The sequence below is a fragment of the Trichosurus vulpecula genome, chromosome 5 (genome assembly GCF_011100635.1).
Source record: "Trichosurus vulpecula isolate mTriVul1 chromosome 5, mTriVul1.pri, whole genome shotgun sequence".
In the NCBI taxonomy this organism is placed as follows: Eukaryota; Metazoa; Chordata; class Mammalia; order Diprotodontia; family Phalangeridae; genus Trichosurus; species Trichosurus vulpecula.
Window position 1 is genome coordinate 303521524 of NC_050577.1, and position 21012 is coordinate 303542535.

A 21012-nucleotide genomic window follows, 5' to 3' on the forward strand; every position below is an offset into this window, starting at 1 on the left:
GTGAGATGGTGGTCTGTACCTCACTGCTTTCCAATTTTCCCAGTAATTTTTGTCAGATGGCGAGCTCTTACCCCAAAAGCTTGGATCAAACCCTAGACTACTGTCGTCCTTTACTCTTGTGCACTAACCTATTTTATTTCTTGGTACCAGATTGTTTTGATGATTAAAACTTTGTAATGTTGTTTGAAATCTGGTACTGCTAGGCCTCCTTCCTTCACGTTTCCCTTCATTATTCTTGACCTTTTGTTCTTCCAGATGAATTGCGTTGTTATTTTTTCTATACATTAAATAACTCTGGTAGTTTGGTATGGTACTGGATAAATAAATTAACTCCTCTAGAATTGTCCTATTGGCTCAGCCTACCCACAAACAGTGCATATTTCTCCAGTTGGTTAGATGTGTCTTGATTTATGTGAAAAGGGTCTTGTAATTGTGTTTGTATTGTTCTTGGATGTGTCTTGGAAGGTAGGCTCCCAAATATTTCATATTGTCTGCACTTAGTTTAAATGGAATTCTCTTTTTTTAAATAATATTTTATTTTTTCCCTAATTGCCTGTAAAAACCATTTTTAACCTTTTTTTAAAAGTTTTGAGTTTCAAATGCTGTGCCTTCGCTACTCTCTCTCTGAGATGGTGAGCAATCTGGTACAGGTTATACATGTGTGAGCATGTAAAACATTTCCATGTAGTGATATACTAACCCTAAATGCAAGACAACTTGAACAAAAAGAAAGACAAAAGTGAAAAAACAGTATGTTTTAGTCCGTATTCAAACAACATCAGTTCTTTCTCTAGAGGCGGATGGCATTTTTCATCATGAGTCCTTTGGGGTTGTCTTGGATCATTCTATTGCTAAGAATAGTTAAGTCATTGTCAGTCACAAAAAGAGATATTAGAAATATTTTTGTACCAATAAGTCCTTTTCTCCTGCGTCTGGCTGGACTGGCAGACACCAGCTGCAACTTAGATTGCATTAAGTTTTTAGAAACCTGTTGTTTTCTAATAATCAGTTACCATGAATCGGCTTGAGGCAAGAGAAAATGCACTTTGGCAGGGGAGAGGAATGGGGGAGAGGGAGCACAGGAGGGGACCTTTGGCAGGCCTCATACAGGTTTTTTTAAAAATCACTTTTTAAAAATGTTAATAGTCATCAACAAACAGAAATAGTTCTCTACATAGGGAAAGACAGAAAAAAGCTTGTTTTGAACAAGTTGTTCCCCAGTTGATAAATGGTCAAAGAATATGAGCAGGCAGTTTTCAGACGAAGAAATGAAAGCTATCTATAGTCATATGAAAAATGCTCCAAATCACTATTGATTAGAGAAATGCACATTAAAACAACCTCACACCTGTCACACTGGCTAACACTACAGAAAAGGAAAATGCCAAATGTTGGAGGGGATGTGGAAAATAGGCACACTAATGCATTGTTGGTGGAATTGTGAACTGATTCAACCATTCTGGAGAGTAATTTGGAACTATGCCCAAAGGGCTATAAAACTATGTATGCCCTTTGACCCAGCAATACCACTCCTAGGTCTGTAGTCCAAAGAGATCAAAGAAAAGGGAAAAGGACCCACATGTACAAGAATATTTACAGCAGCTCTTTATGTGGTGGCCAAGAATTGGAAATTGAGGGGATGCCCATCCATTGGGGAAGGGCCAAAAGTGCTGTGGTATATTATTGTGCTATAAGAAAGGATGAGCAGGCGGACTTCAGAAAAACCTGGAAAGACTTATCTGAACTGATGCTGAGTGAAGTGAGCAGAACCAGGAGAACACTGTACACAGTAACAGCCACAGTGTGCGAGGATCAGCTGTGCATGACTCAGCTCTTCTAGTCATATGTGATCCAGGACTCTTCCAAAGGACTCATGAGGAACAATACTGCATGCCTCTAGAGAAGCAGCTGAGGGAGTCTGCGTGCAGATCAGAGCAGGCTCTTTTTACTTTCTTTGGTTTTCATGGGGGTTTTTTGGTTTGTGTTTTCTTTCTCAACATGACTAATACAGAAATATATTTTGCGTGATTGCATGTGAATAATCCATCAAACTGCTTACCATAAAGGGAGAGAATTAGGGACTCAAAGTTTTAAAAAATGAATGTTAAAAATTGTTTTTATGTGTAATTAGGGAAAAAAAGATAATATTACTTTTAAAAAAGAAAGTGACCCTACTTTAGAGCTTGGGGTTCTTTTTAGGACATCACCCTTCACAGGCTAGGAACCAGGCTAGGCTGTGGGAATGGAGGGGCATCTCTCCCCTCCTTGACCCCGTCCTAATCCATGTTTTTGAGGTCAAACGGAGCCTCGAGCCCTCAGAACCACCAGCAGGCTTTTGGCCGCCCCTTCTCATGTGGGGATGCCTCATGTCAGGCCGCTTCTGTCCCTCCAGGCAGGACCTGATTGACCATTACAGCAAGTTGTCCGAGGAGGCTGCTCGCCGTGAGCAGCGGGCTCTCTGGAAGATACAGAGGCATAAGCTCGAGACGGCCCGCCTCAACTTTCTCTTGGAAGACCAGAAACGCACGCAGGTAGCGTCGGCTCGGGACGCATGGACGTAGCTGAGTAGAGTCGCCAGTCGAGGGTCAGTCCCAGCAGGGTGACCCTGGGCAAGTCATGGGAACTCCCTTGACCTCCCTCTCTTCATGTGCAAAATGAGGATAGTGATGCCTGTGCTGTTTATCTTGGAGGATTGTGTGGAAATCCGTGGCTCCACACCTGCCCGGGAGGTGTGCCCATTCTGTCTTGTGTGCACATAGGAGGAGTCTGAAATAGGGCCTCAGGCCCATCAGATCAGCAGGTCAGTCAGTCAGCAGCGTTGCTCTGCAGTGTGCCGGGCCATACGCCAGGCACTGGGGAGACAGAAATGAGACAGCCCCTGCCTGCTGGGAGCTTATGGTCCCCAGAGTGTGAACAGCCATCCGCACCTTGCTGGGAATATGGAGTAGAGACAAGGATTTGAGGAGAGCACACTGTGAACCCACCAGTGCTGGGAAGTGTTGGCTATTATGTCCTCTCTTCCGAATTTCAGGAGATGCTTCAAAATGTCTCTGAAGGAAAGTACAGGGAGAAACTTGACATTCTTCCCAGTGTCCATCCCCCTGGACAAGCAGGCACCTCAGGAGGAGAACCTGGGGCCCAGGTAAGATGCCAGCCTCGTGGTTGGCCTCTCGGGATTGATCTGGGAGCTGCCCTGCCTCCCTCCGCTGGGGTCTTAGCTCAGAGCTAGTGCTCTGTGCTTCCAGCCCTCCTCTCCCCAGTGTCTCCAGTTACTCCGTGTGTAGGCCTGCAGAGTTTGTACATTGCTGGCCCAGGCCCAGGCTGCTGAGGGCTTCCGTCTCTGTTGTCCACGGTGTTAGCCACACAGATCTGGACTGGCCCCCAGTCTAGCAGCAGCATCCTTACTGTTCAGGCTCCATCTGTTTGCCCACTGGCATGGTCCTGCCATATTTCACTGGGGGAGGAGTGACCCTGTGGCCTTGAAGGACAGACCCACTGACAAGCCATCCTCCCGAGCCACAAGGGCTTTGAGAGCAGGCCCAGCGATGGGCTGTGGCATCTGAGCCCCGGGCTGGCTGAATGGGAATAAGGAGGCTAGCCTTGGGGGGTGCTGGTTGGGCACAGCCACTCATGAGATTTGGCTGCTGAGGTAAGGAGGAGTAGGGGACCCCAGAGCCTGGCATTGGGTAAGTCTAAGCATGAGTTGCCATTCTGCCCTCGGGGACCATCTTTGTGGGGGATGGGGGCTTGCCTTTGTTTCATCCAAGACCCCCCCTCCACTCCCTACCCCACTACCTTCGTCCTCCTTATCTTCAGATCTGGCCCATGAGACTGGTCAGCCCTGTGCTTCCATTGCAGGCAGGGCAGTGCTCGGAGAACAGTGGTGAGCAGGGAGATTCCGGGGGGTCTTTGGAGGGTGCGTGGATGTCAGAGCAGATGGAGCCTGAGAAGGCTGGTACAGATGGCTGTTCCCTGGAGCCAAGGATGGAGAAGCTGGAGCAGGCAGACGGGCCTGCACCTCTCCCCGGGTCCAACCTGGACATGAATGATTTCTTGCCCAGGCCTCTGCCTGAGGATCAGCCTGCTGCTTCTGGCTCCCCAGCCTTGTTGGAGGCAGCGCTGCAGACCATCTCCTTGGACCTGCCCCCCGCAGCCCCCAGTGGGGCTGTGGAGCAAGAGGGCAGCCAGCAGCAGCAGCTGTATGACTTCACCACGATCCTCCGCCCCTTGGCTGCAACCACAGCCCCTGCTCCATGCCGAGAGCTCGAGGCTGGAGCACCCCCAGTACCCAGGGACACACGCCACAGGCCCCGATGGGGCCTTCACGGCCATGCCTCAGACTCCAGCATCCAACTGGGAGAGTCCATCCCTGAGCCTGAGGCCCCACAGCCACGTCCCAGCACCTCGAGCAGCCGAGCTCGTTGGGACATCCACAGCCACGTCTCTGCCTCCCACATCAAGATGGGCGAGTGTGGCACTGATGTGGAGCTGCCCCTGCCCCGGGGGAGTGTCCATGGTCATGTGTCAGACAGCAGCATCCCCCTTGGAGCCTACGTTTCAGAGGTGGTCTCTTCTCGGCCCCGCTGGAACCTACATGGCCACGCCTCACAGTCCCACATGAAGCTGGGTGACCTCACCATGGATGCTGAAGCCCCCCGGCCACGGGGCAGTACCTTTGGCCATGCCTCAAAGTCCAGCCTTCAGCTGGGTCAGAGCGAGCCTCCCCCTGCCCCCAAGCCCCTGTCCAGGCACACGACTCCCACTGCTGCCACCTCTACCATGCAGTGGTTTCTGTACAATAGGGAGCTGGGCTGCCCGGGGCCAGACCAGCCTCCTCAGGGGCATGAGCTGCCCCCACCCCTTTCCTCGGCAGGCAGAGCCCCTGCCCTGGCTGCTGAAGGCAAAGAAGAGCCAGGCCAGGAGCTCGTCCCAAAGAAGATAGATGAACCAGGAGAGAGGCTGGCTACTGGTCCAGGGGAGAGGCCCGTTGGGCCAGAGGAGAGGCCGGCCATCGGTGCGTATCCAGCATCCTCTTGGGTTGTGGGCCTTGGAAAGCTCACATGGTGTTGTGCCAGAGGTGTGGTCTCCTTCTTCTGGCAGTTCTCAGCCCCACCCAGCCCTTTCTAGTTTGCTTGTGAAGGACTGGCCTGGCCTGGCTTGCTTCATCAGCCCCCCAGAGCACAACTGGGGGGAGGGGAGGAAGCGAGGCAGACAGCTGAGGGGGCAGAGCATCTTCCCATTTTACAGATAAGGCAGCAGAGCACCTCAGGCCATTCTGAGACCTAGCAGCAGTTCTGAAGGTCTTCTTAGTGCCAGGTGTTCCTCCATCCCCCGTCTGGGCCCAGTTGGGGGGCACTGATGGCAAAGTCCCCCTTGTACACACCCAGGGGGAGGAGGCAAGCCAGCCAGGGACCATTTAGGATGGACAGGGCGTGGGGGGGGGGTCATCAAGTCTGAAACTGGGCACGGGGTGGGGAAGGGCGTCCTCAGTGCATCATCCTCATTTGGCTCTCCCAGGTTCAGTCTTAAGCGATGACAGCGAGGACTTCTCCCCAAACCAGCCTCCTGAGCTGCAGGTAAGGAAGAAGCAACTCAGGCCTGACTAGCAGGTGGCAGGGGGTGGTGATTCTGAATTAGCTTTGGTGCTGCCCCACCCCCTCTCCCCAGGTTCCCTGCATGCCCTGGCAAGGCCCCTTTCCTGCAGATCTTGTACCTGCCCCTGGGCCGGGCGCATCCCACAGGACCCCATATGATCTGGGCCTTGGGCTGGTTCCAGGCAGTACTTTGTACCTCCTAGAAGGCAACTGTGCTCTGGCACCAGGAGTCTGGGCACCCCCTGGGGTGGGTGCAGGCTGGCCTAGTGGTTCCCAAGGAGAGGCCCAGCAGTCACAGCCACACTAGGGCTTTTCTGCTATGATTTTTTTTCTAAAAGATAGAAGCAGAAGCCCCAACTGCAGCCCCCAGCCCTGAGGAGGCAAAAGATGTAGCCAAAGACAGCGCCCGAGAACAGGCCTACTTGAAAGCCTTGTCTGACCAGTACTGCCTTGAGAGATACCAAGACAGCTACAGCCTGATGTGTGAGTGCCAAGGCTGGGCGTTGGGGCACCGCTGTGGGCCTGGGCAGGGTAGCCCAGGTCTGCAGACACAGCTGATGTCTTTGGGTTCACTCTCCTGCAGCCGAGCCTCCAGTCTCCCATCTCATGCGCCACATCATTCCCAGACCCTTCTCCTTCCCCTTGGATCCCCAAGGGCCATTGGCAGCTGATGAGACCTCGGTTCAACTGAGCGAGCTCCTGACCCTGCCTGTGCTCATGAAGCATTCCATCACGGCCCCGCTGGTTTCTCAGTATGTGTCTGGCTGGGCCTCAGCCTGGCCGTGCAGGGGCTGCTGTGGGAAGGGGTTAGCATGGGGCAGGTTTCCACTTGAAAGGTAGTGAGCTCTCCGTCCCTGGAGCAGAGGCCGGGTGATGCTTCTGAGGATGTGGGACAGGGGTCTCTGTGACTCGATGGTGAGGCCCGAGTGGCCCTTCCCTTTCTTCTCATGGTCAGCATCTGTGTCCCCACAGTGTGTCCCTGGTGAACAAGGCTGTTGTTGACTACTACTTCGTGGAGCTTGGCCTGGAGAAGCACTTTGAGGCCTTGAGGCATTTTCTGCTCATGGAGGACGGGGAGTTTGCGCAGTCTCTCAGTGACCTGCTCTTCGAGAAGGTACTGGAGGGGCTGCAGACCAGACTCTGGGCCCAGGCGTGGGTGGCTGTGCTCACAGCTGTGCTGGGTCCTTGGGGGGCCCGAGGGGTCGGGGGACCCTGGGCAAGCCCTTGGGAGCCTGCTGTGGAGGGACCAGCACCGGGCCTCTGCCTGGGCCCAGCCTGGAGCAGGCGCTTCCTAAGTGCCCATCAGTCCTAGGGAGAAGTGATACTGGGCCTCCCCAGCTGTGGGACCACAGGCGGATCCCTGAACCTCTGTCACGGGGTCCTCAGCCCCCAGACTTGACTCTTGGATGTGCTCAGCAGCTGCTGGTGCAAAGCAGGCAGGCCTCTGACTCTACCACCCTGGGGCGGGGGAAGCTTTAAGGGCTGCCGTTGGTCTGGGCCCCATCTTTAAGGATTGGGCCGTGACCTCCCTGAGCTAATGGGGACAGTAATCCTCCCATGCCCCTGGGGGCCTGTTGTGAGCCACCGTGGGTGCTGGCAGCTGCCCCATCTTGGCTCATCTCCCTCAGCTGGGCTCGGGGCAGAGCCCTGGAGAGTTCCTGAACCCCCTGGTGCTCAACTCCTTCCTCACCAAAGCCCTGCAGTACAGCCTCCATGGGGACACGAAGCTGGCCACCAACCTCTCCTTCGCCCTCAAGTACATGCCAGACATGCTCAGCGCCAATGCCCCCGACGCCCTGAGCTGCCTCGAGCTGCGCTACAAGGTATGCGGCGGTGCTGAACGTGCTGTCCCAGGGGTGGTGCTCAGGCTGTCTCATGTCATGGAGTTCTTGGTCTTACACTTGTACCCTCACCTCCCTCCACATTTCTGAGTATCTCTCTACTCCAGTAAAATTCTAGCGTGTAAGAAGACAAGTCATCCCCTAGCTCCTGACTGTGTTTGCAGAATCCATGTCCATTCTGACAATATATTTATGGATGCCCTGTGTGCCCATCACTGTGCTTAACCAGGCCCTGTCCTCAGCGAGCTTCCAGTCTGGGCAGATAGGGAAGGGAGGGGAGCAGCCTCATACCCAGTGAACAAATGGGGCCAGAGTTTGGGGGTGAGCCAGGGCTGGATGAGTCAGAGAAGAGGGGCCCAGGTACAGTGGAGTAGTATCCTGGTGTAGCATTTGGCATTGGGGGAGTGGAGGGTGGGAGGAAGTGCTGTGCCCCCCTCCCACTCCCCGGCTGGGATCTGGGCCTTCTCTGTGCCAGCACTGGGTTCCTGAAGCTTTAAAAATTGCTGGCCTCTCCTGACTCCCTGCCAGGCTGTGCCCGGTTTCCAGCAGACCCTCTGCAGGTTTCCCAGCAGCTTGTGGTAGAGAGTGAGCTCTCGCACACACTGGGATCCTTGGGCTGCTGTGCTCATCATCTCATCCGCTTCTTAGCCAGGAACAAGTTGTCTTGGTGAGATGTGGTGTTGCTGGCGCTTCCTGTTTCTTTTGGTTTTCATTGAGTTCCTCAGTATTCTCGGCCTCTACTTCCTCCAGATTGAATCGTTGTTTACGAGCTCTTTAGTAGTTTGATTGGCGTGGCACTGAATTAATTAATTTAGGCAGTATTGTCATTTTTATTATTGGCTTGTGTCTTTGGGTGAAGAATGTTTTGTAATTGTGTTCATGTGGCAGGTAGCCTCCCACGTATTCTTTTTTTTTGGTTTTTGGCAGGGCAGTTGGGGTTAAGTGACTTGCCCAAGGTCACACAGCTAGTACACGTATCAAGTGTCTGAGGCTGGATTTGAACTCAGGTTCTCCTGACTCCAGGGCCGGGGCTGTACTCACTGCGCCACCCAGCTGCCCCGCTCCCACATATTCTATTTTGTCTGCAGTTACTTTAAATGAGATTTCTCCTTTAGGGATCCAGACCATGTTTGTGTTAAACACCACCTTTGGTACCGTAATTACTTTTTTTTTTAGTCATTTGGTAGAACTTGGTTGTGACTCCCTCTGTTTCGGGGAGCTCTCTTGTGCCTGGCTCAGTTTCTCGGTCTAAGCCGGGACTCCTCTCTGTGTGGCCCGGGAAGCTCCATGCTGGCCAGCCCAGTGCCCCCTGCGGGTGTCTCATCCTCTCTCTCAGGTTGACTGGCCCCTCAACATTGTCATCACGGAAAGCTGCCTGAACAAATACAACAAGATCTTCTCCTTCCTGCTACAGCTGAAGCACATGATGTGGACCCTGAAGGATGTGTGCTTCCACCTGAAGCGCACAGGTGAGGGACCCCTGGGGCGAGCGTCAGGTTAAGGACCTAGCGTGGGCCAGGCAGCGTGGGTTCTAGAGGCGTTAAAGTCTCCTCTTCTGGTCCATCTGCTCATTGTCCCACCCAGCGTTAGTGAACCATGCAGCCGGTTCGGTCCAGTTCCGCCAGCTCCAGCTCTTCAAGCATGAGATGCAGCATTTTGTGAAGGTGATCCAGGGCTACATCGCCAACCAGATCCTGCATGTCACATGGCGAGAGTTTGGGAACAAGCTGTCGGCTGTGAGCGACCTCGAGGAGATTCACCGCACTCACGCCGAGTACCTCAACAAAGCCATCTTCAGGTGAGGCTGGGGGCAGCTTGAGTGGGCACACCTGGGAGATGAGGGCCTCACTCTCCTGAGCACAGGGTGAAAGGGAGCATGCACTTACTGAGCACCGGGTTTCTTGGCATTGTGCTGGGCATTTCCAGATTTAATTTGATCCTCACAGTGACCCTGGGAGATGAGATGGGGAAATTGAGGCAGGCTGAGGTAAGGTGACTTGCCCAGGCACACGGCCCATATATGTCAGGCTGAATTTGAACTCGGATCTTCCTGCCTCCAGGCCCAGTGATCTCTCCATTACACAACCTAGCTGTGATGAGAGAGCTGAGGAGAGCCACTGGAAATTGAGGAGGGGGCTGTCTGAGGAAGGGCTTTGAATGCCAAACCAGCAGTGTGTTTGATCCTGGAGGTGATAGGAAGCCAGTGTACTGAGTAAGGGGTGACATGATCAAAGCTGTGTTTTAGGAAGATGGATAGAGCAGGGAGAGGCTTGAGGCAGGCCCAACCCCAAGCAGTGATGGCAGCGGTGATGACGATGGAGAGGATGAGGCCTAGACCAGGGGCAGAGTCGAGGAGGGAGTGTGCTGGGCAGACGCTGCCAAGGTGAAACTGCTTGGATGTGGGGTGTGAGAGAGAGGGAGGAGTCTAGGATAGCTCCAAAGGTGGGAGCCTGAGGGGTGGGAAGATAGGGGTGCCATCCACAGTAAGAGGGAAGGGGGCGTGGTTGGGGGAAAGATGAGTTTTGGACATGTTCTACCAGACATCTAGTTCAAGGTCTGAAAAGCAACTGAGACAGGAGTCTGAAGCAGGATAGGTAGATATGAGGATCAGCATAAGGATTGTCCTATGAGATGAGATTGTCAAGTCTAGAGGGAGAAGGTGGCCCAGGACAGAATCTGGGGGACACCTACAGTGGGAAGGAGTGATCCAGAGGAGTGGTCAGAGAGGGAGGAGAACAATGCTGCAGGCAGAGAGGTCATGGAGAACCATGGTGGAGAAAAGGGCATTGGATTTGGCAGCTAAGAGCCCATTGGCCACTCTGGAGGGCAGCTTTGGTGGAATAAGGCCAGAAGCCAGACTGTAAGGGGTTATGGAGACAATGAGAGGAAGTGGGGGCACCTATTGTGCCACAAAGGATGATGCTAGTGGGGATGAGAGCTTCTCCAGGATGGGGGAGACATGGATGTGTCTGTTGACAGTGAGTGAAGGAGCTAGTGGTCAGGGACAGGATGAAGATGAGATGGGAGTGCTTAGTGGGGTGAGGTCCTGGGGGCTGAGAGAGAGGAACACAGCAGTACAGGAAGAGCACCACCTCGAGGGCTTTCTGGGTGGGCCCTGGGAAGGCTACCCTCACTCAGGATGGGGGTGGGGTGGGGTCCTGTCCTCAGCAGAGCGTCAAAGTGTGCTTGAGACAGCAAGGGCCCATGACCCCAGCTGGACTGGCCTCAGCAGGGTCAGAGGGGCATGGCTGGAGGGAGGCCTGACCCGTCCTCCACCCGCTCCCCACCCCAGGGGGCTGCTAACCGAGAAGGCTGCCCCTGTGATGAACGTCATCCACAGCATCTTCAGCCTCATCCTGAAGTTCCGTACTCAGCTTATCTCCCAGGCCTGGACCTGTGACAGCAGCCGGCAGGTGGCCGTGCACCCCAACTTTGCCCTCATGCAGCAGTCCTACAGCACCTTCAAGTACTACTCTCACTTTCTTTTCAAAGGTAAGGATTGAGGGAGTGAAGTGGCTTCAGGGAGAAGTTTGGGGATCAAGAAAGCGATTGGCCACAGGCTTTGGGTTTTTCATGGCGTGGCACTTATGGCCTTGCCCGTCCTGGACTGGGGGCCCAAACCCTGCCTTGTCTTCTCCCTACAGTGGTCACCAAGCTGGTGAACCGAGGCTACCAGCCCCATCTGGAAGACTTCCTCCTGCGGATTAACTTCAACAACTATTACAGAGACACATGAGCTGCAGCCTGTAAGGATGCCACATGATAGAATGCACTTGCCCTCTCTGTAAATAGCCGCTGTGTAATAAAGGGTCCTGGGGAGCAGGAGCATAAAGCTGTTTATTGGAGGGTGGCTGGGGGGCTGTTTGTACAGACAGGAAGACCTCCACCCCCCCCACCACCATGTGTAGCTCAGCAATGCTTCCCGACCTCATGGGATGAGTTTCTCTTTCTAAGGCACTGAAGATGAAGCAATCAGCTGGGCTGCACTCGATCTTCAGGGGCAGGGGAGGGTCTCTGCTCTGCCTGGGACCCCCTCCCCCTCTTCAGTGCCTCTGCTACCGGCTGGGTCCGTCTCTAGTCTTACCGTCCCCTTAGAAGGGGCAGATCAGAATGGTTCTGTCACTACGTGAACAGCTTCAGGAAAAGGCAAAGGAAGAGGGGCTCTGATGAGCCAGGAGCGGGAAACGCAGTGAGTCTGGGGGCTTGGTGTTGGGCTACTGAGTCAGCATCAGACAGAGACAGGTCAAGACTGACTGGATGTCTTTGCCTTCATGGAAAAACAGCCATTTGGGGGCTGAGGTGTGCCCCTCCCCCAACAGCTGAAGAGGTGGAAGGACCAACCAGAGCCACCAAATGGCCTGTTTTGTGACTCAGTGCTACCCAGAGGTGCCTTGTGAGATTGTTCATGAGGGCAGGAGATGCCCACAAGGCAGCTACGAAGATCACGTCACACAGAGCTCTGCAGCCCAGAGGGGAGGCTTTCTGCTGTAGGACAGGCTGCTGCCTGAGGCCACCGCCCCACTCTCTGCTGCCTCTGCCAGCCCATCCATGGCCTCCTCCTGTTCCTCACAGTACGGTTTCTCCAGCAGCTTCAGCACCCTCCTGACCTAGACAGGAACATGCAAGACATAAGCACGTCAGCAGGGAAGGAAGGCCTCCTGCCACCTCCAAGCCCAGCGGCTGGCGCCCGTACCTCCGAGAAGTCTCCCTGCTCTGCGGCCTCTATCGCATTCTGGGCAATGTAGTTCCTCAGGATGTACTTGGGGTTGTTGGACCGCATGACTCTGATACGCTCCGTGTTCCAGGTGTTCATGCTGCTGGCGTGTGGCATGTCTCTTTCCAGTCGGGCTCTGGAATCACGCAGAGGGATGCTGGGTGCCAGCCGCAGCTTCTGAGCCTCCCTTGCCTGTCAGGCTCAGCCCTGCTCCATTCTTTCACCAGGCAACGATTAAACACCTACTTGTCTACCAGGCACTGTACCAGGTGCACAGACTACAAAGACCAAAATGATCTTTACCCTCATGGAGCTTCTGTCTATTGGAGGAAGAGCTATCAGGGCACAACCTGGGTAAAGGCATGGAGGCTGAGGAGGACTACAGCACGTGAAGAAATGGTCATTAAGGCAAATTTGGCTGGAAGAGAGTAACATGGAATAAACTTGACAGGGAGGCTGAGTTTGTTTTCCCTGGAGCCCAGGAGGCAGAGAGGCCGGCCTTGATGTCAGAACCCTTACCTGTATCTCTGGAGCCACGCCTCCCAGCGCTCGCGGTTGCGACTGATGAGCTCAGCGGCAGACAGATGCTGCAGTTTGGAGGACTGCTCAATGCGCTCCAGCTCCTTGTTGATGCTTGCTTTAGTTCCAATTAAAGCAAAGAGCTGAGGGTTGGACTGGGCCAGCATGAGCATCATGGAGAGCTGCCTGGGAGTGAAGAGAGGGGGCACTGCCGAGGCCTGCCCCTGCTAGAGCCCTGCCAAACCCACATATCGGTGAGCTTGAAGATTCCTGTATCTGGCTATCCCACCTCCACTGTTCCCTCCAACCCCTCCCTGCTGCTGACCGAAGCTAGAGAAAATCATGGAGCACAGGCCGCTTGGGTCCGTGTCCCCCCCACCCCCGAAACCCAAGCTGAGAACCCTGAGCCTCATAGTTTACAGAAGAAGTGGAGGCCCTCCCTTTGCTGCGAGCCTTCCCTTCTCTCCCCCCGCCCCCCACCCCCCACCCCGCCTCATCTTATCTTGCCCCAACACCTTCCTCTGCCTGCACCAATGGATCCTTTTCATTGCGTTTCTCTGCATTCACTCATCTTCCATCTCTCCCTGTCCCCTCAGTGTTCCTAATCTCTCTCCTGGCTCTGTGACCAGACTCCACAAGAGGCTGTCGGTAATGAGCGTCTCTCCTTTCTTTCATCTAACTGAACCTGCTCTGTCCAAAGTTGCCAGGCCCCCTGCTTCTTACAAGCTCATTCGTTCCAGGCTCACCTTTACGTAACTGATCACTGAAAGTTCACGTCTAGTCCTACTTTGTCCTGACTGTGGAGTGGCCCCTGTGGGCAGCCCCTTTTCCCTGGGCTCCACTCTGGGTGGGGTTACCCATGATCCTCCCTCTGCCCATCCATGGCTCAGGTACCAAGTCCTGAAAGCCTCCCCACAGCAGGCACTGGCTCTCCTCTCTGTCTTTCTGAGGCATCGGTCTCTCCCTAGTCTACCCAAAGTCTTCCAAGGTTTTCCCCTTCGTCTCAGACCCTGCTCAGTTGATCTCTTCTCCAGGAAGTCTCCCAGACTGCCCAGCCAAAGGGGCTACTCCTGGGGCCTTCCCTGTCCTCCTCCTCCACACTCATCTCTCTGGTGGGTCCCTTCTTCCTCCCTACCCCCAAGATGATGAAGGGCATCAGGCCCCCTCCAGGGCCAGACAGTGGAAAAGGAGGCACGTGGGCCCCAGAAGGTTCTGCTTCCCCATCCCAGCGGTCCCAGGGAGGCTCAGCTTCCTTTCGCCAACCACCCAACAGGGACTACAAGAAACAAGCCGGTGTCCCTTCCCTGGCACCTCTTGGGGGAGGCTTGACTGGCCTTGCCTATGGAGGCCCAGGCTCTCAGTGGGGGGAGGCAGCATCCCACTAACTCCCTGTGACCTCTCACCCACCACAAAACACACTCCTGAGAAAGTGGTCTTTGAACTCAGAGCTCTGGGTCCACTGGCCTTGGAGTCACAAAGACCTGAGTTCAGCTCCACCTCCCTCCTGCCTCAGCTTTCTCATATGTGAAATGGTGATAAGAATTCCCTTAGCACTTGGGCTTGAGGCTCAAATGAGGTCATCTATGCCAAGTACTTTGTAAACCGTTCATCAGAAAGGGACATGCAATAACTTGGGAGAGCTCTGGACTCCCGCCAGAGGGACGTGCTGTCATCACCATTTTACAGACAAGGAAATTGAGGCAGGCAGTGGTGAAGTGACTTGTCTAGGGTCACCCAGCCAGGAAGGATCTGAGGTTGGATTTGACTCCAGGGCAGCTACCTGGGATCCATCTGCGGCCTGAAGGCCAGCTTCAATTCTTCCAAGGAGGCACACTGCTGGGCCAGCTGGTCAAGGAAGTAGGCCCCCTGGGTGGGCTCTGGGGCCACCGAGAATGAGCTCAGTAAGTAGAAGGTGTTTGTGAAATCTGCCCCTAGAAACCAAAACGAGGCCCGTGGGCGCCGGGAGCCTTCTGGAGGCCGCAGCCCTGCCTCTGGCCTGTTCGCAGGGTCAGGGTTGTTTCGGTCCTGCAGATGTCCCCCGCCACCCACTGACCCGTGAGGTGCATGGTCTCCAGAAGGGCAGATACCAGCTCCCGGTCCTCCTCGAGCTCCAGCTGGATCAGGCCCAGCTTCCGCCTCATCTTGTGCAAGTAATGCTTCTCGAACTCGGTGTCATACTCCTCCTCGAGAATGCGCTCGCTGACTTCCAGGGGCAGCTCAGGCACCAGGGCCTCAGCCAGCTTCTGGAGGTTCCACTTACACACTTCGGGCTGCTTGTTGTACGCGTAGCGGCCCGACGTGTCTGAGCTGTTGCAGATGTGGTCGGGGTCGTACCTGGCCAGGGAGTCACACCAAGTCACCTGTTAGGGCGGCCCCCAAACAGCCAGCGCGGGACTTTCCTGGGCCCTGGCGGGGGGGCGGGGGTGCACCTCACCTGTCCATAAACCCAAAGGGCCCATAGTCGATGGTGAGCCCCACGATGCTCATGTTGTCCGTGTTCAGCACGCCATGGCAGAAGCCCACGCATTGCCAGTCGGCCACCAGCCTGGCTGTGCGCCGAGTGACCTGGCCAAAGGGAGCAGGGCGCGGTCACAGCCTGGCCTCAGAACTTGCTCTTTCCCATGTCCCTCTTGGGGCCAGCAGGCACTCTGCTCAGACCTCCAGGCTACCCTGTTTTCTCTCCTTCTCCTCCCTTGAACTCATCACCCTGCCCACACAAGTTCCAAGGGAATGTGGGCCTAAAATCACCTCAAGGTAATTTCCCAGGGAGGCATATTCCTAGAAAGCAGGTCAGTGGCCTCTGCTCCCCACCTAGTCCTTCCTTTGCCCAGAGGGGGGTGGAGTGGGGATCAGGAGTCCCTCAAAAGGAAATAGTCACAAACTTCCAAGAATAGGGAAAATTTTGCCCAAGAATCAGCAACTGTAGAAAGGTCTCCAAAAAGTGAAATTTTGAGAAAAGAATCCCCTGAGCAGCCCTGCCTCCCTGAGTCCCAGGCTCCCTTCGGGGCTCCCCTTGGGGCACCTGAGCCCTTTCCTGATCCCATCCCCATGGCAGGGGCCTCCTTTGTGTCTGTTGTACTTAGTGATGTAAGAGCTGTGCCAGGTAGACAGCAGGCACTTAATAAAGGAATTCAGGGGCCTCAGGCTATGGAAAACAAACAGCTCCTTGTCTTTTCTGTCTCCTTGGTTTGTTCTAATGGGGTTTTCATAGAAGCCCTCTGTCCTCTGGGGCCCCAGGGGAGGCAGATGCTTCTGCTCCAGCCCTGGAGGATAGAGGCCTAGCCAGGCTCAGAGAGAACTCTGGGACAGCCACTCAGTCAGGCTGGCTCAAGGCAAGAAGGAGCCAAGGCCCACATCTTAAGGCTGCTGAGAAGCCTGCCTTCTCTCACAGGAAGCTGGTCCAGACCCTCAGGCCCAAGCCCCTGCCAGCCTTCTAACAGTCCTCCAGGAAGAAGGAGGGAAGGACTGTATCTGCTCTTCCAGGACCCTGGAGCCCTCCCACCCCCAGCCTCCCTACCTCCCGGAAAAAGGCTGCGTTCCTCTGCACGCTGTTTTCTGCAAAGGCAGCCTGGATTTCTGGGTAAAAACTGCTGATGACGTAGTCCAGCATCTGTATCCGTATGTCATTCCGGCCCACGCTGGGGCCTTTCCTCCCTGTGTGCTCATCTGGGGGTTTAAAAATCTCAAAAGAGCCGAACCTGGGGAGAAGAAGAGACTTTTAGGATGGCACAGCATGGCCACATAAAGATCTAGGCCCTGGCTCTGTGAGCAGGATCTGCCACCTTCATGCCTTAGCCAGTGAACGAGATGATTCTCACAAAGTCCTCTGGGCTCCCCACGCTGTCCTAGGGACCCATGACCAAGAAAGTGGAAGAAGCACAGATTTGAGAAGCCAGTCTTTATCCTGAGGCAACCTGGCCAGATCGAAGAGCCAACAGCCCCCCCTCCCCCCCCCACCTAATGTTCCACCTGCCAGTGCCCTTCGGCCTCGTCCAGATTCCATGCCAAGAAAGCAGGGCAGCCACGCTAAGCAGGTCGGGCCTTGATCAGCTCTTTAATTAGTAACACCACTCCTTGGCATCAGAGGCTTCCAGGCTCGTGCCGGCCGGGCACTGGCTCAGCAGCCCGAGATAAGGGGAGGTCCGATGTCAGGCTAATGCTGATTGCCCACGAGGAGAGGCCAGAAACAACAAACCTTTACCAGCCAGGCTCTTTTGCCCTCCCTGCCCCCTCCTCCCATTTCTGTTTATTGTTTGCATTCAGTTCACTAAAGTAGAGGGTCCTGGGTCCCAGGACAAAGCCAAGAGCCTTTAGCTGTGGCTGGCAAGATGGCCCCTGGCACACAACCCAGCCATGCCATGCTGGGGAAGGGGGGTATAGCAATCCTCCCCAACCCCCCTCACCATACAGAGACACCCAAGGGCCCCTTGTCTTGCGTGGGTGCGGTCCAGCATCCCCTGCACGAATCCTTGTGGGAGCTAAGACTTTCTGACTGAAATCAGACTGAAGTACAATTTCAGCCAGACCCCAGGCCAACCAATCACACACAGTCACCCATGTCACCCCCTTCCCCCAGGCCAGGCCCCTCCATTACCTTAGGAAAGTCGAGGCTATACGCAGCACCACCGCGCAGTTTTCATATTTGGGATTGCCGTCATAGTAAATGTCCCGGATCACCTTGGACTCTGAGGTCACGCATGAGCCTGCCCGGGTCGTGGGGATGCCCAGGTGGAACATGGCTTCACTGCACAGGAATTCCCTTATGCTGGAGCGCAGAACTTTGCGGCCATCGGCCTGCCTGGAACCAAAGGGACATCTGAGCACTTGTCCCAGCTGCGCCCTCCGGCCTCCTTCCCACAGCAAGAAGGATCCATCTCAGCGGCGGGCACTCGACAGAGCACAGGCCTCTGACCCCAAAGGCCACGGCAGGCCGCATGAAGCCTGTGGTGGACGGACCTCCTCCCCAGAAAACCAGGCGCTGGCGAGCCCTGCCCAGGCAGCCAGGGCCAAAGCACAGGAGAGGCCTTGCTGACAACAGGGGCCAGAAGCCAAACACGGTTCTCTCGGACGTATCACTGCCCACATTTCTGGGCCTCGGTTTCCTTCTCTGACCTAACACAATTTCTAAAGTCCCTGCCAACTCTGAATCCTAAGACAAACAGGAGCCTGGGGCACTTGGGCAGCCAGCAGCTCTCCTCCCCACAAGGACCACACCGTCCAAGAAGATGAACCCTGGGAATCATCTAAGCCCTTTCTTCCAAAAGCAGGAATCCTGCCAGGATGCCCCTAATGTGTCATCTTCTGGTCTCCACTGGAATACCTCTATCAGTGACAAACTCACTACAAAGCCCATTGCACTCTGGGACAACTCCAGCTGACAGGAAGCCAATGGTCCCGGTTCTCGCATCCAGACCAAGCGGAATACATCTCATCCCTTTGCCAAATGAGCTCTTTCAAAACGTCCAGCGTTAAGTAGCGAAGGAAGGTGCTTAGTGGGGAGAGGGGATGCAGACACACATGAGCAAGATTTCCAGCCAGAATGGCCAAACTGTAGAGGTTAAGCCTCGGATATCTGGGAAACCACTCTGTGATGATTTGTAGCTGGCTGACAGCCAGCCAGGGCCCATCACCTCTTTATTCTCCACCTCAGCTCTTTCTTATCAAGGGTTTAGGGCGACTCAGAACTGCCCAGTCATGCTGAGGCCACAGACCAACAATGGATGTGGAAATTCTCCCTGACATTTACCCAGAGAAGCTTCCTGGGTTAGAGTAAAAGGGGCCTGGCCAAGGTGTAACCCGATCCTGCCTTGATCCTTGGCCGACAATGGTAAAAATAAACTCCCCTTGGCCTTTTTATCTGAACCTGAGGCAAAGGGACTTACTTCTTATCCCAGGTGAGATTTCAGAGTCTTAAGCAGGAATCTGGCCGCCGAAAGCCTGGACCTGGGCCTGCAGGCTCTGGCGGGGGGGGGGGGGGGGGGGGGGGGGGGGCACCAGCATCCATTCTATACCCGGGCACCTGACCAGGGAGCAAACAGCAGCACCCTGAGCACCCCCTGCTTGGCTGGGGTTGGGGTGGGGGCTTGTCTCCCTTGCAGGCTAGGGAACCATCGGTAGTTGACCCAAGTCAAGCCGCCAAGGTTAGTTAGCTAGGCCTCAGGCAACAGACACACATTTCCTACGGTCAAGGTGCCGGCATTCTATTGGGATATCACTGGGACCAGCAGAGCTTTGCAAACAGTTGGCATAGCATTTAAAACCCAAGGTCGCCTCCATCCCATGCAAAGAGGCCTCCAATCAGGGTTTTTGAAGGACTCAGAAGATTCACTGATAAAATGTCAAAAGCGCACACTGGCAGAAAAGCCAAGGATCCCTTCTGTGACATCTGTTTGCTTAACTACTCATGTGCTTCTACAGAAAACCACGTTGATCCTTCATCAGAAAAGATGGAAAGCCACAATCTGACGGAACAGCAGCTCAGGTTTCCAGAGACCATCACGGCTTACACTTCCCTCCCAGCGGGCAGATTTTACTGAAAAGGAAGCAGGCTCTGAGGTCATCTAGCTCCCTGCAAAGCTGCGGACCCAGGCCTGCAACCCAAATCTCTAGACCCCAGGCCTGGTGCTCCAGGTGACTGACAGTAGCAACTCAAGGCTTCACAAATGCACTGTCAGCAGGAAGCTAGAGACAGAGCATGTGCCCAGAGCCTAAGTGGCTGAATGTGGTTTTGACAAGAGGGGACACAGAGGGACGCCCCAAGACTAGAGATGGGAGAAAGCGGAACCCCAAGGCACCAGGACCTGCAGCAAAGCAAACTGTCATAGGGGACACAAAAACACCCTCCCCCTCATGCTAACGGAACAGTGCCTGCCAAAGATGGGACCCAGCCAGCCCTCTGGGTGACACATGATCACTCTGTGGGGGAAGGGAACAAGATGTATCAATATCTGACCCGCCCTGAGCTCACCGCCCCTCTCTGCACCTCAGTTTCCTCCCCTGTAAAATTAGGAGCTAGACTAGATCTCCTCTAACTACCCTATGACAGGCATCCCATAACAACTCCTATGACAAAACCGGACACGGGGCGGGGGGGGGGGGGGGGGGGGGGGGAGCAGGCCTCCACCCAAGGCTTGTTTAAAGGAATGGGCTTAGAGATCAGTCACAGCAAAGTGCTGGCCTCCCCAACCCGACACCCAGTTCCGGTGGGGGCCAGAGAGGACAGGTCACGCCCTGGAGCACAGGAAGGGGCTGTTGGGGAGGAGGAGAGAAATAGGGGCAGAGCAAGAAACAAGGGAGGGCTAGGGAAACTGGGGAGGAGTTGGGCCTGGTTGGGGACGGAAGATTGAAGCCTCGGAACTTTCAGGAGAAAGGGCATCCTGGGAGGGGGGGGGGGAAGGAGGGGGAGGCAGGTCGGGGTGGGGCCAGAGCAGCCCTCCGTAGGTAGGTTGGCTGGGGTCTCAGGCCCGCAGGCGGGTGGGGGGGCGGGGGCGGGGCTCACCGGGAGAAGGGCGTCAGGCCGGCGCCCTTGAGCTGCAGCTCCCAGCGCTGGCCGCCCGGGCCCAGCACCTCGCCCAGGTACATGGCGGCGCCGTCGCCCAGCTGCCCCGCGAAGCTGCCGAACTGGTGGCCGCAGTAGCAGTGCGCGGCGGGCTCCGAGCCGGGCAGCAGCGCGTTGCCGCTGAAGTAGAGCTCCAGCTCGGCCTCGGCCCCGGAGCCGGGCGCCCCGGCCCCGGCGCCGGCCTCCTCTTCCTTCCGCGCCTCCTCTTCGCTCTCGGGCCCGGCTCCCGGCGGCGGCGGGGGGCCCAGGCCGAGCAACGCCAGCGCCGGGGCCGACAGCGCCACGAGGCGCGGCTCGCGCAGCGGAGAGGGCCGGACGCGGCTGAAGCAGGCGCCCGGCACGGGCCGCGGGGCCGGGTCCCCGCCGGGCGGCGGCTCCTCCACGGGTAGCGCCCGCAGGGCGCGGTTGTCGAAGCGCAGGCCCGTGAGCCAGCCGCGGGCGGCGGGCTGCGGCTCCATGGTGGGCGGCCCCGAGGAGCGCGGGCGCGGCCCGGGCCGGGCGGCCCCGGGTGGCGGCGGCAGCAGCAGCAGCAGCGGCAGGCGCGGGCGGCGCAGGGCGGCGGAGCGGGAGGCGGCGGCGGCCATTCGCCTCGGCGGCCCGCGCGCACTGCGCAGCCCCCGGGCCCGCCCATCCCTGCGACTTCGGCCCAAGGGCGGGGCTTCACGTGCCAGCCAATCCGGACCCCGGGAACTTCGTCTTCATCAGCATGGGGGCGGGGCTTCGCACGACAGCCAATCCGGACCCCGGGAACTTCGTCCTTACTGGGCTTGGGGGTGGGGCTTCATC

At 55.9% G+C, this 21012-nt stretch overlaps 2 protein-coding genes across 6 annotated transcripts in view; one reads left to right on the top strand and one right to left on the bottom strand.

Moving 5' to 3' along the window:
• Positions 1-11260, top strand: part of TUBGCP6 (tubulin gamma complex associated protein 6) — a 31093-nt gene extending 19833 nt beyond the window's left edge. For 3 of the 4 annotated variants that reach the window (XM_036758929.1, XM_036758931.1, XM_036758930.1), the window contains exons 15-26: positions 2393-2531; positions 3032-3142; positions 3859-5014; positions 5518-5576; positions 5933-6077; positions 6178-6346; positions 6567-6708; positions 7223-7417; positions 8772-8904; positions 9020-9233; positions 10728-10927; positions 11080-11260. In XM_036758929.1, coding sequence (XP_036614824.1) covers positions 2393-2531; positions 3032-3142; positions 3859-5014; positions 5518-5576; positions 5933-6077; positions 6178-6346; positions 6567-6708; positions 7223-7417; positions 8772-8904; positions 9020-9233; positions 10728-10927; positions 11080-11171 — 2755 coding nt within the window. In that variant the 3' untranslated portion in view covers positions 11172-11260. The remainder of the gene's footprint in view (positions 1-2392; positions 2532-3031; positions 3143-3858; positions 5015-5517; positions 5577-5932; positions 6078-6177; positions 6347-6566; positions 6709-7222; positions 7418-8771; positions 8905-9019; positions 9234-10727; positions 10928-11079) is intronic. The other variant, XM_036758932.1, reaches the window with a different exon arrangement.
• SELENOO (selenoprotein O) lies at positions 11254-20810 on the bottom strand. Of its 2 annotated transcripts, none has more exons than XM_036758933.1 (9): positions 20167-20810; positions 17263-17466; positions 16186-16366; positions 15103-15233; positions 14722-15002; positions 14449-14599; positions 12669-12854; positions 12129-12285; positions 11254-12042 (listed from the first exon to the last, which is right to left on the bottom strand). In XM_036758933.1, the coding sequence occupies exons 1-9, from the start codon at positions 20808-20810 to the stop codon at positions 11869-11871; spliced, it is 2109 nt and encodes a 702-aa protein (XP_036614828.1). In that variant the 3' UTR covers positions 11254-11868. The 2 variants fall into 2 exon arrangements, with proteins under 2 accessions (XP_036614828.1, XP_036614829.1); XM_036758934.1 differs by having other exon boundaries at positions 11899-12037; positions 20167-20698.
• Between the last annotated feature and the right edge of the window lie 202 nt (positions 20811-21012).

Coding starts and splice junctions, on each gene's coding strand:
- SELENOO (XM_036758934.1), bottom strand. CDS start 20,684: ATGGAGCCGCAGCCCGCCGCCCGCGGCTGGCTCACGGGCCTGCGCTTC. Junction 12,855..14,448: donor AGGCCGCAGATGGATCCCAG/GTAGCTGCCCTG, acceptor CTTCACTCCCAG/GCAGCTCTCCATGATGCTCA. Junction 12,038..12,128: donor AGCAGGGAGACTTCTCGGAG/GTACGGGCGCCA, acceptor TGTCTAGGTCAG/GAGGGTGCTGAAGCTGCTGG.